Source organism: Vicia villosa, linkage group LG2 (assembly GCF_029867415.1).
Source record: "Vicia villosa cultivar HV-30 ecotype Madison, WI linkage group LG2, Vvil1.0, whole genome shotgun sequence".
Classification (NCBI taxonomy): Eukaryota; Viridiplantae; Streptophyta; class Magnoliopsida; order Fabales; family Fabaceae; genus Vicia; species Vicia villosa.
The window spans coordinates 54,854,112-54,871,652 of NC_081181.1; the positions used below are offsets into that span (position 1 = coordinate 54,854,112).

Here is a 17,541-nt window from a genome sequence, read left to right on the forward strand (position 1 = left end):
TCCCTTGAATGTAGTCAATATCATAATGTGTTCATTGAAATATTGAAAAGAGGTTACAAAAGTAGAACCTGACACCTTCTTTGTGATATCAAAAAATATTTTCAAAAAATTAACAAACATTTTGCACAATCCCAATCCTCATTATTTGGAATACCACCTTGCATCAACACAAAATCAACACACTTCTCATTCGATCTCTAAAATACCTTTTAAAACTTCAATGCATTTTTAAGGATAATATATGTGGAATTCCACCTAGTGGAAACATCCAACCTAATGACTTTTCTTGTAACCTAACTTACTTAATGTAAGTTTTAAACCTATCCATATGACCTGGAGATGCACAAACGTATCTAACAACATTCTCAATCTTATTGATTGAAGAATGATAGTATTTTAGTCCATCTTGTACCACAATATTCAAAATATGTGCACATCAGCAAACATGCATATGTTCCCCATTCAATGGATATGAATTCCAACCATCCATTGTATTTTTCAAGTGATATCAACATCAATGGAACTAGAATTATCAACCGTAATGGTGAAAAATTAAACTATTAGCCATTTCTCCAAACATTTTACAATTTTATGCCAATGGTCAATCCTTAATGATTCACAATTGGAAAAAAATTAAGAATCCTTTAATGTATTTTCCAATCATGATCAATGAAATGTGCTGTAAGACAAAGATAACTCAAATTTTGCATAGATGTCTAACAATTAGTTGTAGGAAAAAGACATTGATTTGATTTATTTAACACACTTTTTAACTTATGTGTCTCACTCGTGTACAAATTCCAACAATCGCTAGAAATTGTAATCCTTTTTAAAATTGAAAGTTTAGGTTGCACAACACTTATAGATTGAAGAAATCCCTATCCCTCAACAAACTTAAAAAGGAAAATCATAAACCATTATCATCCTAGCTAAAGCTTTCCTACATGACTCAACATTAAAATTAACACCAACGAGAATTTTACAAGATCCGTTCCCAACTTCTTTTATCAATTGTTGAATAACAAAAGTCTCTTAAGTGGGATCAAGACACTCTTTGGGAAACTTTTTACATTGGTGCAACAAATTACTAGTGCCATTTCTATATGAATCAATAACATATGATACATCACACCAATTACACCTAGATCTTGATCCTAGTTTTGTAAAATGTTTCCAAGTCCAAGTCCAAGTCCTACGTTTAATAGGTTTTCTGTTACTTGGATCTCCAGCTGCAACATTAGGATAATTGGATGTGACCAATGTTGAAGCTTCTCCAAATTTCCTTTTCTTATTAGCATTTCTTCATCACTTTCACTTCATTAATTTGAACCAATGGGTAGGGGGTTCAACTGTTTCACGATGCAAAATAAGAAATAAAGAATAAACATGTCCTTAATCAAGAATCATAACCATTGTAGAATATTAACCAACATTTACTAAGGTAAAATAAACTATGATACCTGCATGAGATTACCAATAAGATCATGGGGAATAAATGAAGCAATAGGATCAAAGGGATTTACATGACTAATTCTTTTAAAATAGACGATGGACAATTTATCAAAATGAAAAAAACTAGAAAATAAAAGCTAAAATCAAACACAAAAAACTATAAATTTGAACATAGAAAAGATAAAAAATTCACTAAAAAGAGAAGGAGTTCTTGTCTTCTGTCATGAGAGTGAGGGAAGAAGGGTTCAGGAAGGAAGTGATGGTTTAAGGGAGACAAAACAAAAGAGAGACCCGAGTGAGATGTCAATAGTTTGAATAAGGTGGCAGTGTGTAGCAACCTGCCCTAAAAATTAAATGTTTTAGAGTCGCCACCTATTCTGAAGGGCGAATAGGAAACCCTACGCAGTTTAGAGATTCAGGGTAAGTTATTATAATTAGGTCGAGGGAAGGTGTTAGGCACCCTCAACCCTTTCCTATGGCTTTGAATCTAAGGTAACAGTTTTATGGCTAAAATTTAGAGGTTTAATAGCTAAGGAAATGAATAGGGGAAAAGTGAGATTTTGGGGAAGGGGACTCGCCTTGGTTATCCAAGTGCCTACGTATCTCCTTAGGGAGAATCAGAGTCAACGTAGTTCAGGCACAGGGTTGTACGCCTTAGGATTGAATTTGTGGTTCGAAATTGATTAAAGGCTTTTTGAGTGGCCTATTCGCAGTTTTGAATTTGATTTGAAGATGAAAAGAGTTTTGAGGTTTGGCATACAACCCTGATTTGATATGGCACCGTTTGAATAAAAATCTCTATTTTCGTGTGATTTGATGCTGTTTCCGTTTTCGTTTGAGATTTGATTATTGAAGGTTTGATTCTCTGTGGGCCTGGGCAAGAGATCAAAATAGGTTTGGTGTTTGGAGGTGGCCGCCGCTGGGTTCCGCAAGGAGGGAGATAGGGTTTGCGTTGATGGAGGAGGGTGGCGGCGCCGTTTGGGGAGAAGATGAACAGGGTCCACCAAAAAACCCTAATTTGACTTATTGACCAAGTCAAACTAAATTAATTAATTAAAAAAAACCCAATTAGATATTATATTGAAATATTAAACAAATATTTGGTTAATCTTATTAATAAAATTATTAATAAAATTTAATACCATTAACAAGTAGTGTTAACTAATTGATATTAACATGATCTTTTAATAATACAAAGATGTTTAATTAAAAAAAGATGTTTTAATTAAAAAATTAGTCATATGCTTTTTTTTTCTTTTTTTTTCGCAAGTATATATATATATATATATATATATATATATATATATATATATATATATATATATATATATATATATATATATATATATATATATATATATATATATATATATATATATATATATATATATATATATACATTAGTGCAAAATTTAAGGCAAAAGAAATGTTAAAACCAACAAGGTTTTTCTACATGGGCTTAAGTCGCTTAACTTAATTGGGCTTGTCACACCCTTTTTTCTTTGAATACACCCCCTCCCCTTAATAATAATACTCCCTCCGTCTCATAATAAGTGTCTCATTTGCATTTTTTTTCTTGTCTCAAATTAATTGTCCATTTACAATTTCAATGCATCAATCATTATTATTTTTCCACTATTATACCCCTATTTATTAACTTTCACGTTATTCAACTACTATTAATAGGGGTATTCTAGTAAATGACATTAACTTTTTTACTAAAGCCAACACATCCAATCATTTTTTTAAAAACCGCGCATTCCTCAAATAAGACATTTATTATGAGACGGAGGGAGTAATACATAACTTAAACCCATAATTAATTAATAACCCCTATTAATCAACATAAATTAATGATGGTATTTAGTAAATAATAGTAGGAATGAGTAAATAATGAGAAGCAAACGGGCCCAAAACAAATTGGATCAAAATATTTGTTGTTCACACCTCCACTTATTTTAGACCAATTTATACGGGAATTTTATAAGAGATCGAGTTTAGTAATAGGTATATTAAACCCTATGGCTCCTAATTTTTAACGCCCTTAATAGATTGACAGATGCAAATTAAGTCGGGTAAATTTTGGGGTATGACACAGTGGTTTGAGGGAGACGAAACGGAAGCGAGAATTGTAGTGTTCTGTCTTCTGCTTGTCACTACAAGAATTAAATAATGTTATTTCTAGTTTAGCGCACTTAAATAGATAGACAAATAGTTAGATTTTATGAAGTATACTTTAGTTTTTGCTCCTTTCTCATGCAGCCAACTGAAAACCAAACGGAACCAATCAATTTTACTATAAATTGACCAATTTTACAAAACTAAGTAATACGAGACTTCTTTAACATGTATATTTTCAATCAACACCAACAATTTTCACCTTGATTGAAAATAATACAACAATTTTTGTTGTCTACACTAAAAATCATAGTTCAAAAGAACTATCATACTACACAATAAAGAGTTCATATTCTTAAAACTACATCATTTCAAAAAATTTCACAGTGTCTTCACCAAGAGTCATTGTTTAATAGAACTATCATACTCAATCATAAAGAGTATATTCATTTGAAGCTACATCACTCTAAGAATTTAACACTGTCTTCACCGACAATCATAATTCAAAACTATCATTCTCCAGCTAAAAATTATAATCACTTGAAGTTAAACCACTTAAATAATTTTCACATTGTCTTTCTTGACAACCATATTCCAAAAGAACGACCATACTCCACCGTCAAGAGTATATTTCACCATAAGTTAAACAACTCCAAGAATTTCCACATGTCAAAAATCAGATTGAAAATTTATGGTGCAACTTTCATGTTGGTGTAAAGCTTTTCAACCACTGAAAAATCTCACCCATATTGCATCAATGTCAATCAATACTCGTGTATTAACCAACACCTTGTATAATCTTGATTGTATAAGCTCATATTTGACTTGAATTTTTCACATGTCAAAATTGATTCTTCCATAAAAATTTTCTAGCAGAAATTTCACATCCGAATTTGTGATTGCTACTCAATAACACTCCCACATTTTTTTGATGTGGAAGATCAGATAATGCTGCAACCACAAATCATATGGATTGAACCAAAAGCTCAGATATTAGTTGTTGGAGAAAAATGACATAGAGAAAATAAAGAACACGATCATATCACGATTAACGTGAAAACGATTAACGTGAAAACTTTGAATCTGAAGAAAAAATCATGATCATTGTCAAACGACAACCAAAGAATATTGCTAAGTAAATTTTTTTACAACACATCTACTATCATTGACTACCCCATGACCCCACAACCCCTGATACACGCACATTCCCCAAATATTTAACAACATCTCTACAAAAGTACAAAGAAAAATAAAAAAATTCAAATACAAATTTAATATGCTTTTGACTTTTGCATCTGTAATATAATGTAGAATTATAATTTTTTTAACTTTGTATATTTTTTCTTACAAAATTAAACGATATTTTTTTTAAATATAAATATTTTCAACCAACACCAATAATTCTTTGTATAAGAACTATTTGCTTAAAAAAAACAGCTACTTGTAATTTAACCCTCCTAGATACACACAAACTAAATGTGTAGAACACAAGATGCAAGGGATACCAATAAAGGTACATAGTATATTTTCTATTTATCTTTAAAGATTTACATAAGAGTCCATGCAGTAATGGTATAATCAATGGATGACATCTTAGTCAAACATTTAAAAAAAATCCATAAGAATAAATAACCCAAGCACCTTGAATGCCCTTCAAAAGGAGAACCAATATCACCCAAACCCAAAAATTCCCAAAAGAACAAAGAATCACTTTCTTTTATGCTTCATTCCCTTAGGGACATTTCACATTTCTTCCAGGTCCACCATAATAAAAGTAATTCCCCCAAACATTATTAATTCCTCCTTGTATATCATAGCAATTTGGATGATCTGCTAGAACCCTAAGATTTGACAAGGGTATCAAATTGTTATCCCAATCCACAACTTGCAAATTCCTAAAATATGATGCTTTCCCAAAACCTTCTCTAGCAAAATGTCCACTCCCCATTTGAGTTGAAGTGTGTGACCCTTGATTCGAATTCACAATTTCCCCGCCAAATTGTACCATACTCGCATGATCTTTTAAATGCGTAAACAAAAACGATGGCCAATACCCGACTAAAATCCCCGATCCGAACTCGAGCCACCAATTTCCATGCTTTGGATCCTAAAAAAATATAATAGCACAAACAAAACCTTCAATGACACTTCTTTTGTTGCTTCTTTTGTCATGTAACAAAGCAAAACAATTCATTTAAAGAGAGACATAATTATGAATAGCAACATGCTAGCTTGGTTGGTAAGTGAAATAGGTCAAAAAGAGAAGTAAGAAAAAGTGTGAAGAGTATTTACATAATATTATGATTTTTTTTATATATTAAACAATAGTAAAATGATGATCAAAAGGGTGAAGAGTTCAGAATTAGAAGCTCTTTTGTTGGGAAAAAGAAAGAGAATCTTAAAAAGAAAGGAAGCATAATAAGAAAAAACACAGTTCATTATTCGAATTCACTAGCATGCGTGTAATGTCCCAAAGTATCTATATAGTAAAGTGACTAAAGTGTTGCATGTTAATTACGACTGAACATTGCACAACACTTTCATTTTCTTTGTCTTTTTTCTAAATTTAAATTTTTATAAAATTTTTGCAATGAAAAACATAAATTAACTTACCCTATGCTTCTTCTAATATTCTATTTCACAAAATTCAATGGTTTTTGTTACTTCCAAAACAATGGAGGCCCCACCATTGAGCATTTTTTAATCATATTGTTTATTTATATTTGTTTTTTGAGTTTCTTTGAAGCTTTTGACCATGGAATTTGAAGACTTTAGTGAATATAGTAAAGTATTCAAATCAAAGGTATGAATCAATACTTTAATGAAATATTTTATTCTCTTTTGGTGGGACGTTTAATGTGATCCATTAATATTGGTAGTTGTATTTCAACTAACTTGTATATACTCAAGATTTTAAAAAATTAATTAATTAAAATACTCAAAAAAAATTAGTCCTTTTTATAAAACAAATTATTATCAAATATAATCCTTTTTATAAGACTTGTGTGACAAAGTTTAGCTTTTCAAATCAAACACTAAACACCAAAACTATCCACTAAAAAGAAATTAAAAAATAATAGCAAAATTAAGTCTTAAATTTTTTTTAATAGTTTTCTTATGTAGTTTTTTTTTTTTTAGAAAAAAAATAAAAATTACCTTCCAAATGAGCAAACTAATATCAAATTGACCTCCGGTATACGCTGAAGTTGGAGATATTGCAGCTCCAATTGCAATTTTATTGTTGGTTTGAACAAAACCCGAACATAATAAATTGTAACATCCAGTCGCTTGATAAGCATCACTCTGCAAACAATAATTAATATTATTTTCATTATTGAAAGACTTTTTAGTAGCAATCTTATCTTACACTTCAAGCAAAGGTTCATAATAATATGCTATAATATAGAATATAATTTCTCTTCTTTTTCTTTATAAAGTTTACATACCGTCCAATAAGTAAAGAATCTAGGGTAACTGTCCCCATAGAGCTCAGGGCTAACCTGAAAAAATATAATATAAATTAATTTATTTGGCTAAAAAACAAAAATTAAACTCATGAAAAAAAAAGTATGGTAGGTAGTTGAACATTGTAACTATCTTTGAATGGTAACCAAATATATAAAAGAGATCATTGAAACATGCCTGCCAACCAGCTTCAATGGTGTTTAGATCATCTCCAAATGAACCAGAAATCACCCACATTTGGGATAAACTGAATTCATATTGATTTGCAACTCGTGGGGCCCACACATTTATGCTTGCTTTTGCTCCATAGTATTGATTTCCAGTCACATACCCAACTGCATGCTATATACATCAATAACAACTTATTGTTAGTTAGTTAATGCGAAGATATTCAAATCTGATACGACTCTAATATGTTGACATTGATATAAATATTGAAAAACTTGAAGTTGTTGAATCAGTGTCATCTTATGTAAATTAGTCACTGAATCATTTGCGATAGTATGTCTTACACGTTTTTAAAGACAGTTCTGATCTGATCTAATCCGATAGTAAATGAAATATGTGATGTAAAGTTTTTTAGGGAAATTAAATGTTAAGGTAGACTTTTTATGTAAGTTTTTTCCTTATAAGATTATGATAAAATTAATTTCAAGTTGGACTTTTTGGCTAAATTTTTCTTTGACAAGACAATGTGAAAGTTGAAGCATACACAAGAATGGAAGGATCATTTACTTTGAAATAAGTGAAACATTAATTAACAGAAGAATCATGAAATTCTGTAATCACTAAAAATAGGAAAAAGGTTGAAGTTACACCATCCATGAAAATCCAACTACTTGTTTTCATACCAAACAAGACTAATAAATGGACATTAAAACATGAAAAATTAAAAAAATTAAAACAAAAACTTCAATTTCTTAGTTTGATTTTTGTAGAAATTGAGTTGAATATATATACCTCATGGCCATTGCTGTTTGTGTCTCTTCTAACACGTTTTCTTAATTTTCTTCCAAATGTGTCTATAGAATTAGCTCTTAAGATGTCTTCTTCTGTTGTTCTTCGGATCGGAATCGTTCCTTCCGGACATGATTCTCCGGATGATCTCCATAACTGAAAATTCTCACTCATCTCATCCATTTCGTTATGAGCTTTAGGCCTTTCTGGTGGATCCTACATACATACATGCAAGAAAATAATAATGTCAATATTTTAAAAAATAAAATCACTCATACCTCATCTTCAAACAATAAAATTCTAATTCGTCTATAGCTCAACTGGTAGAAGACGGTATTGGTAGGTTGGATGTCTGAACTCTGAACTGTGATACTCAGAGTTGTGTGTGTGAATTTCAAATAGTTATTATACATACTCAAATGTTTTTGAGTAAATTTAAAATTTACCAATGGTCTTTGTCCTTTTAATAGAGGATGATCAAAAGCTGGTTGAATATGAGAAACAACACATTCTATGATATCACCATCAGGACTCTGAAAAAAATGTGCAAAAAAAAATAATCAACAAATTATGTTCCAAAAACAGAAGAAAAAACAGGGGAAGTAAAAAGAATGAAACTTAGACAAACCTGAATTGTTTTAATGGAAGGTTTATTGATTTGTTGAAGATGATTTTGTATGAAGTTCAATTTATGCAACTCTTGATTTGGTTTCAAAGTGTTGTTATTAACAACAGGGTTGTTGTCAATTTTTGAGGAACAAAAAACCGGACAAAGTAAAGAAAAAACAACAAGAAAATGTACAAGGTTATGAATGATTGGAGGAGTAAAACAAAAGCTAAAATCCATGCTTGAGAATTTTCCTTTCTTTGTTTCTATTGAAGAATCCGTTTGAATCTCTTCACATTGGTCTTGTCCTCTTCCTCTTCTTCCATGCACAAAAACAAAATTGTGTGTTTCTAGATTTTGATTGTGCCAAAGGAAACACATCTTCCACCAAAGGTAGACTATAGAATAATATACATAAACGACTATTCTAAGGAAATTTAGTTTACTATGTTCAATGTTTTGGAAGGAGAGGTATATAAAAAATGGGTTTTGTTACTGACAACTTGAGGTTTCAGGCGTTGGCTGGCAGATGAATTGAAGTCTTGGCCATGTGGGTTGGAGGCCTTATAAATGGTTAGATTAGTGATGAAATCGTGCCACATTTAAAAAAATTTCTAGGAGTGTGTACCAGGGGACATGAATTATGGTTTATAAATAATTAGTACTGAATTTCAAAGGTATCTTTATGGCCAGTGTTATTTGATGGCCATTATGTCAAATAAAGTATTTAGAGGTTATTTTTGTAAATCTCTATTGGCCCAATGTAGGAATCTCAGTTGAGAGAGTTGATTATATTTATAAAAAAATTTAAAATTTGATATTCTTTATGCGGGTAAGATGAAAGTAAAACTATTCTTTTAAGAGAATTTAACACTGTATCATGTTTAAAACTGAGTTTAAATTCAAAATTTTTAACTAAGTTAAAAAAAAAAACCTTTAATATCTCATCCGTCCATATGTTTAGTTGATATTTAAAATTTAGGGTTTGAGTACGAGATTTTTATTTGTTTTTGACACTTTTATTTTTATAGTATCAAAAACTTTTCATTTGATCTTTTACAGATAATCTAAAGATTTATGGATAATAATATTGTATCTTTTAAACTTTTTAATGTAATTTTTGCGATAAAAAAAAAGTAGCGGCACAACTTGTTACCCATTTATCTTTTATTTCTTATTTCTATATAAACTTTTTTATATTGAGATGATTAATGTATTTAGATGAGAAATTACATGGTCAATGAATAAAAAATCACTTCAAGCGAAGCAAACCTATATTAAAAAAAGTTCATCCACATGATGAAGAATAATTTGATAGACAAAATAGTAAATGACTGTGTTTATAAAAAATTAAGATAACTAACTTTTGCCGTAATTTTGTCTTAGAAATTATTATGGAAGGTGTTATCATTAGAAAGCAATCGTTTGTTTGTTTGTTGTATAGTTTAATGATGTCCTTTTTCAACTATTAATCATGATAATTTCTTTTAATAAATTATATTTATTGGTGTTTAAATTAAATATAGAAGAAAAAAAAGGGTAATGTGTATGTAGCTATCAATTATGAAAAGGATTATTACATTTACCATGAGTTTGAGGAAAGAGATAGAAAACAAGACATGTTTCCAGTCTAGAATACAAAGACAGAAACTTTATCTTTTGTGTTATTTTACTTGTTAGTTTATTGGGACAAAATGGGACTGATGATTTCTGTTATTCTTTATTTTGTGTCTGAGTTAGGACAGATTGGAATTACAATTCATTCTGGGTTTCCAAAATTATATCTTTGCTTTTCTTTGTGGCTCTCTTCCCAAGATGTTCTGTTCTGAGTCAGCAACACTATGTAATACTACTCCTACTCCACTATTGGAGTATGTATTTTGGGCAACAATAAAGCTATTCCACTTAGATTTCTAAGACATGATGTGTGTGATTTCCTATTTTGTTGAGATAATCTTGGGATGATTTGGATAAGTTCATTATGTTTAAAAAAGTTAATTTTTTTTGATAAACAACAAGAGGTGCTAACCCATGGATACAAAAGAAAGAGGCCTAAACCACTCCCAAAAACACTAAAAAAAGAAACACCCAACCACAACCAACTAACAAGAGAAATACCTAGACGGATTCGCGCACCAATCCACCAAAATAAGGTCAATTATCTGCAAGATTAAATTGTTTATTGAAACATATATAATCTTTAGTGTGATGAACTACTACATAATCTTGCCACAATACAAGAGAATATGCAAGATTTATTTGTTTATTGATACATATATTTCTACTAGGGGAAAAGGTTTAACTTTGAAAAATATTTATAATAAATGTTTAATCCTTTTAAATAATACTCTCTTTGTTTTAAAATGATTTTCGTTAAGGGTTTTGTACACAGAGTAAGAGTAAGGAGTTCAATAATAGTGTTATAAAATATTATATTTTTATTAAATTAATCATATTAATGTGTTGTAAGTAATGTATAGAGTATTAGTTAAAGAACACAATTGAAAAAATAACAATCATTTTTAAATCGAGAAATGATAATGATATTCATTAAAAAAATTTGCTAGAACTACAACCATTTAAGACGAAGGGACTATTAGTTTATGTAAAAAGAATTTATAAAAATATCAAAAATAATTATAATTAACAGATAAAAGACAAGTATTATTAGAGGGCCATTTCCGAGCTGGTTTTCTCTTCTCCATAAATGGTTTATCAATTGTCTTGTCTTGAGTATGTTTATTGCCATATTCAATATGCTTTTGTTCTTTTTATTTCATTGTGCTGAGGTGTGTAAGGAGTTATTATCTCATTATCAATTATATCCTTTTCATAGAATTATGTTAATTTAGTTGAGGTATATTCACCACCTCTATCTGTTCTCAAACTTATTGATGTCTCACTCAGCTTTCTTTTTAATTAACAACTTGAATTTTTATAAATTTGTGAACACTTCACTTATCTTCCCCGTCAAATAAATTAACATATACATGTTGAATTCATCTATGAAGGTTGGGAAATACTTGTTACCTCCCATTGACTTTACTTTAAATTGTCCACATACATCAGATTGTACTTCAACTTCTGCTTTGACTTCATAGACAAGTCATGCTTGAATGACTTCCTTTCTATTTGGCTACACAACATTCTTCATACAATTGTTTTGGAGTTTTTATTTCAGGCGGTCCATACATCTTATCATGTACATAAAACTAAGAATCATGAGATTTAGATGACCATATCTCTGGTGCCAAAGTCGGCTTTGGTGCTCTGTTGTGGTTGATGCAAGATATTGATGGCCAAGCACGTTGATCATGATTTTAAGTGTTCTGTTGTTTGATAGATGTGTCTTCAAGATTAGTCTGGAACTTGTATCAAACACCTCGAACTCTTTTTCTTATGACCTCGTGGTATAGTTCTTGTCAAGCACTTAGCCCAAACTTTTCTGGTTACTTGCCATTGAAGGAATATATAAAACATCACCTATGACTACTTTGTTCATCTTCCTTTTCACAAGGATATTTTCTATACTCTCATATGAAACAATGATATTATCTACAAATATGATAGTCCTTTACACTAAATTACCAAGCTTGATAGACTAGCTAGTCTTTGTTGTCTATCATGTTACTATATCTTATGTTAAGATACCACACATTAGCTTTATCTTGTGCCAAATGTGTATTAGCCATAATATGACCTTCTAAAAATCACTTTTGTATGCATGTGTAAATTGTGTTTCTTCTTTATCACTACCATCAGATTTCTTGATTGAAACAACAATCTCTTGCATAATGACCAAACATTTTGGCATAAATAACATTGCACTTCCTTCACATCCATTTTTTTTTAATTTCTTGTTGTGAGAGTCACCATTATTGCTCGTCTTTCCTTGAATATTTGAATTATTTCCATTACATTCATCATTCCACTTATTTTCTTCTTTTTCTTCCATTTTATTTCCTTTGGTTGATCTTTGAGGCACGTTCTCTAATGTTCTTGAAGAGCTTAACTTATGAGGCTTGTTTTGTGACCTCTTTTAGAAATCCTTTGCCGCAACTTCAACTTATGTACCACCAGGGATGCTTGCAGTTTATCAAGCTTCACATCACTCAGATCTTTTGATACTTCAATTTCCACAACAATGTGATCAGATTTGGGAATTATAGTAATTAACATTTTCTTAACTTTCAGCAATTTAGTTATCTTTTCACCACAAGATTTTATTTGATCGATCAACAACAAAAATCTTGAAAAGAGTTTTGCAACTCACTTATCATCATTCATTTGTGTGTTTTCATATTTCTTCCTCAGAGATTACAATTTGACCTTCTTCAACTTTCTATCACCTTCATACAACTTCTTAATGCTTCCAATGCACCTGCTGTCGTTTTTACCTCAATTATCTTTCAAATATATTTGAATCCACACATTTATGGATTAAGAATAAACTTTTTCATCTTTCTTGCTCGATTCAAATTGAACATTCTTTTGCACTTCTGTTGCATTGGCTTCTAATGATGTTAGCCAATTCTTCACGATTTTAAGCACATCTTAAAATCTGAATATGAACTTCATTTGAGCGCACTATGTTAGACGCTGGCCTTAGGATCTAGAGGGGGGGGGTGAATAGATCGTTCACAGTTTTATGGAGTTAAACGACTTTTCAGCGGAAGTGATTCTGAATCGTCTCGCGTCTATTCCGAACCACTATCGAAACGATTGTATATGTGTTTAAAAACCAGTCAAAACTTGAGGTAAGTGATAAGAGTATACGTTGCAGAATCAAAGCGTTGCTCTTATTGAAAATCAGATTAACTTCTTGTATGATGGACAATGTTTGCAATGCAGTAAGAGTGATAGAAACAAATATACAAACACTTGGTGATAATGATCAAATTGATGGTGATTCAATATGTGATGGATTGTGATGTTTATATAGGTACTTAATTCACAATCTTAACACTCGAATCGTTGATCAATTTGCTATTATAACCAAATATGAACAGAATGTAAATGAAAAAGTAAAAGCGACAAGAACACGATATTTGTTTAGGCAGTTCGTCGATCGTCCTCGCTACGACTACGTCTGCCCCCAATATCAAATTGAAATTGGGTAATCTTTCATTAATGTTGAAAGTAGTATATACAAAGAAGATAACAAAGCGATAAACGATAAACCAATTATGTCGATCCTTTGAATCTTCTTCCCCCTTAATCTTGAGCAAGATCAAGGTTATCCAAGAGCTTCACTTTGATTCCCTTCTGCAGTGTCTTGATTCCTTGAACTCCCCGTTCCTCAATCGTTACACTCAGCCGAATCGTCAATGAACGCCTCTTGATAAAAACCCCCAAGAACCACCCGTCGTGGAGGACAAAACCCGCAGATTTTATTCACCAACAAACCCCACAAACCTTCACCCACTAGGAATCTTCAATTCCGTTCCATGGACATTATCGAACTCATCACTAACCCGCAACGCAAGAATGATTATGTGTAATTGTGTTGGAGATGATGAAGAACGAAGATGAGAAGCGTTTGTGTATCTTTCAGTCGTTGGTGTTGGCTTGAATAATTGAACCTTTGATAATATATATATGATAGTTTACCAGTTGGAGATGAGAGAAACAGGATTTTTGGCATTCTTGATCAGTTAGGTCGACCTCTTGTAGAGCTTAGGTCGACCTAGCAGTGCTTACAGAATTTTGCTCCCAGTTAGGTCGACCTGTTAAAGGAGTAGGTCGACCAGAATCCCCTTCAGATGCGTTCTGGGAACAATTTCTTAGGTTAGGTCGACCTAGTTGTTGTGTAGGTCGACCTAGCAGACTGATATGTAGATTTCTTCATTTTAGGTCGACCTGGGTTGACAGTAGGTCGACCTAACTGCTGATTTTCTGCATTCTTCTTGTTCTGCTTGTGTTGAGTCGACCTATATGCATAGTAGATCAACCTGTACTATCATGAGTGATCAATGCTTGCTTTTCTTTGAGTTTTCTGCTTCCGCCTTGTTGTTTGAATGCTTATTTGAGTTTGCCATGAATCAAAAACATCTTTGAGTGTAATCTTGTATTCACATACTCCCCCTTTTTGATGATGGCAAACCAATAGTCAAAACTTTGGTAGTAAGTGATAAAGACTCAACAAGGCTCCCCCGTACATCCAGCATCTATCTCTCAACCAAGCAATCTCTTCACAAAACTCCCCCGTACACTCAGCATCTATTGCATCTATCTCCCCCTTTGACAACATCAAAAAGAGGAACAAAGAAACAGAATAGGAGAGTAACAAGAGAAATATAAAGAAAATATCGGCATTCATAGTTATAGATAACATGTAGATAGTGAACCACTAATAGCCAAACATGTTTTAAAGAAACACCACAACATACATAGTAGTCCAAGAGATTTATAGAAAACAACACAAAAAGTACTACATCATATAGAATTTTAACATAATGCTTAATGAAATGAAATGCAATGACATGATGATATGATGAAGAATTCATCCTAACGCCTGCCCCTTCTTCCTCTTCCTCTTTGAAATGTGTGAGGTCGATCTTCTTCAACTTGTTCCAACAGATTCAGCACAGACATGTTAAGAGTGTTGAAGCTTTGACTTATGTTTGCATGACGATGCAATGCCGTTTCCTCAAACTGATTCTGTCTTAGAGTAGAGTTGGAGGCAAAAGTCTCAAAATCGCTTTTGTGGTCTTGAACCAAACTATATAGCGATTGATATTGACGTTGTTGTTCATCATACCTATCTTGTTGAAGCTGCTGCATGGTTTGGAACTGAAGCTGCTGTGTTTCAAAGTTCTGCTGTTGATGAAGTTGCATAGCTTCAAGTATAGATACTATGTTGGATTGATCAGGAGGAGGTGGAGCAGTGTATCCCCAAGGAATTTCTTCCTCTTGAGGAGGTACATATTGCCAATTTGAATCCATGTCATTTGCTGCATCTTCCATGTTGTGATCCTCATCATTGGCAATTTCATGATCATTGTCTTCTTCTTCATTCTCAGGAATATGACCAAATTCCGTAGGATCATCGTAATTGTAGATGACTTTTCCCGATCCTTTTTGAATGAGATAATAGGTTTTCCTAATTGGATCCCAATGATATCCCATGAGGGTTAAGGTTGTTTGAGAGAAATCTTGATTCTGTTTCAAGTGAATGTACGGCAATCCATCAAGATTCATGCCAAAGTGGTTCACAATAGTTTGAATAATCGAACCATAACATAAAGCCGTAGTCTTCTGCTTTACTTCCTCAAACTTAGCAGTTAGAAAGTGTGGCCAATGCACACGAGTTCTGTTTTGAATCAGATACATTAACACCACTTCGTTACGTTCAATCCTTGAAAATCCCCCTGCTCGTGGTCGGATTACCCTTGAGATGATCCAGTTGAGAAGCCTAGGATCTCTTCTTAGATGCCCAGCTGTGATTGATTCATTTTGCTTGTCAAGAATAGCAGGATCTTTGAGAATGGATTTCATATAGGCGACATGATCATAATTTGCCGGAATGTCACCGTCTTCAATGCGAACTTCATCTCCCACAAGTGTAAGGCCGAATATACTTATCCATGCCCGTTTGTCGACAATATGGGATCTTGACCCCATTTTAAATATGAAATTACAGCCCTCCTCTCTTGTGAAACCAGCGTAGAATGCCCTAATGGTATTCTCACAATACGGTGTAGCACATTCCAAAAGTGTATGAATATTTTGATGTTGAACCAAATCGACCACATTTGGAATATGCATGTTCTTGGCAACATGTTGATTATAGATATATTGTTTGACAACCTTCCTTTTCATTTGCCACTTTTCAAAATTATCTTTGCAATCCGGATGAACAAGAGTTAAAGCACTTACCGGTTGAGAAGATGAACTTGATGCAATTTCCTTTCCCTTTCTTGATTTTGGAGGCATGTTGTTGAAGATTTGAGAGAGAGAGATGATTTTGACACTTATTGAACTTTGAGGAATTAGGGTTAGCCGTACCAAATGTGATGAGAATGAGAGGGATTAAAAAAAAATGGAATGTTTTGAATGAATGAGAGTGGGTCGGGTCGACCTAACAGACCCAAATCTGGAAAAATGACAGCAGTAGGTCGACCTAAAGTGAGGCTGGGTCGACCTAACAGAAGTAACATGAAAAATGACCAATTTAGGTCGACCTAAATTATGAGTAGGTCGACGCAACTGGACCTTTTTAGTCTTCTGTAAAGAAAATTCTTCTGTAGGTCGACTCAAATACAGAGTAGGTCGACCTATGTTCCCTTAAATGATGAAAATGCCTTAGAAATGTTTCTATATGATGTATTTTTGCTTTTTCATTTGCTTGAATGCCCAAACATTGTATGTTATGAATGAAAATGATGAACACATATACATATGTAATTGAGAAGAGTAGATAAGAACACATGAAGTCACTATAAGCATGTTAATTGATAGCATATTATAGCATCAATAAATTTTTTGGAAGTGAACAATAAACATGTTACCGCTTTCTCAATATGTAGGTGTTTTGTCATCATTGTGTGGAGTCCTCTTGTTAGTGTGCCATACTCCTAGATTTGATGATGAATTGTTTTGATGAAATGTTTCATGACTTGATTCCTTGATTTTGCGAAAAGCTTTTCTAATATCGATCACTTGATGTTCTCCCGGATGCGGGACATGGTCCCAAACAATATTCTGCTAAGAATAGGTTTAAAATCTCTTTGCAATGCAACTTGCCAATTGCACATCAAGTAATGCGTCCTTTGCGTTTTTCGGGTTAACTGTATTTGTGATGTATCTTATACATTTGTGATGGCCAGGTCACCTGCATTTCCTCTGCCAAGTATGGTTCTTCAATCTGTCTTTATAGATGACATACCAAGAGTGGTATGTCTTCCTTTATGTGTCTTGAGCACCAGCTGTCAAGGAACCAC

At 32.4% G+C, this 17,541-nt stretch overlaps 1 protein-coding gene across 1 annotated transcript; it reads right to left on the reverse strand.

Annotated features, from left to right (window-relative positions):
- Window positions 1-5,072: 5,072 nt before the first annotated feature.
- Window positions 5,073-9,245, reverse strand: LOC131650692 (protein neprosin-like). Its single transcript, XM_058920393.1, has 7 exons — window positions 8,621-9,245; window positions 8,439-8,525; window positions 7,996-8,208; window positions 7,213-7,377; window positions 7,017-7,070; window positions 6,727-6,873; window positions 5,073-5,677 (listed from the first exon to the last, which is right to left on the reverse strand). The coding sequence occupies exons 1-7, from the start codon at window positions 8,978-8,980 to the stop codon at window positions 5,303-5,305; spliced, it is 1,401 nt and encodes a 466-aa protein (XP_058776376.1). The 5' UTR covers window positions 8,981-9,245; the 3' UTR covers window positions 5,073-5,302.
- Window positions 9,246-17,541: the final 8,296 nt, after the last annotated feature.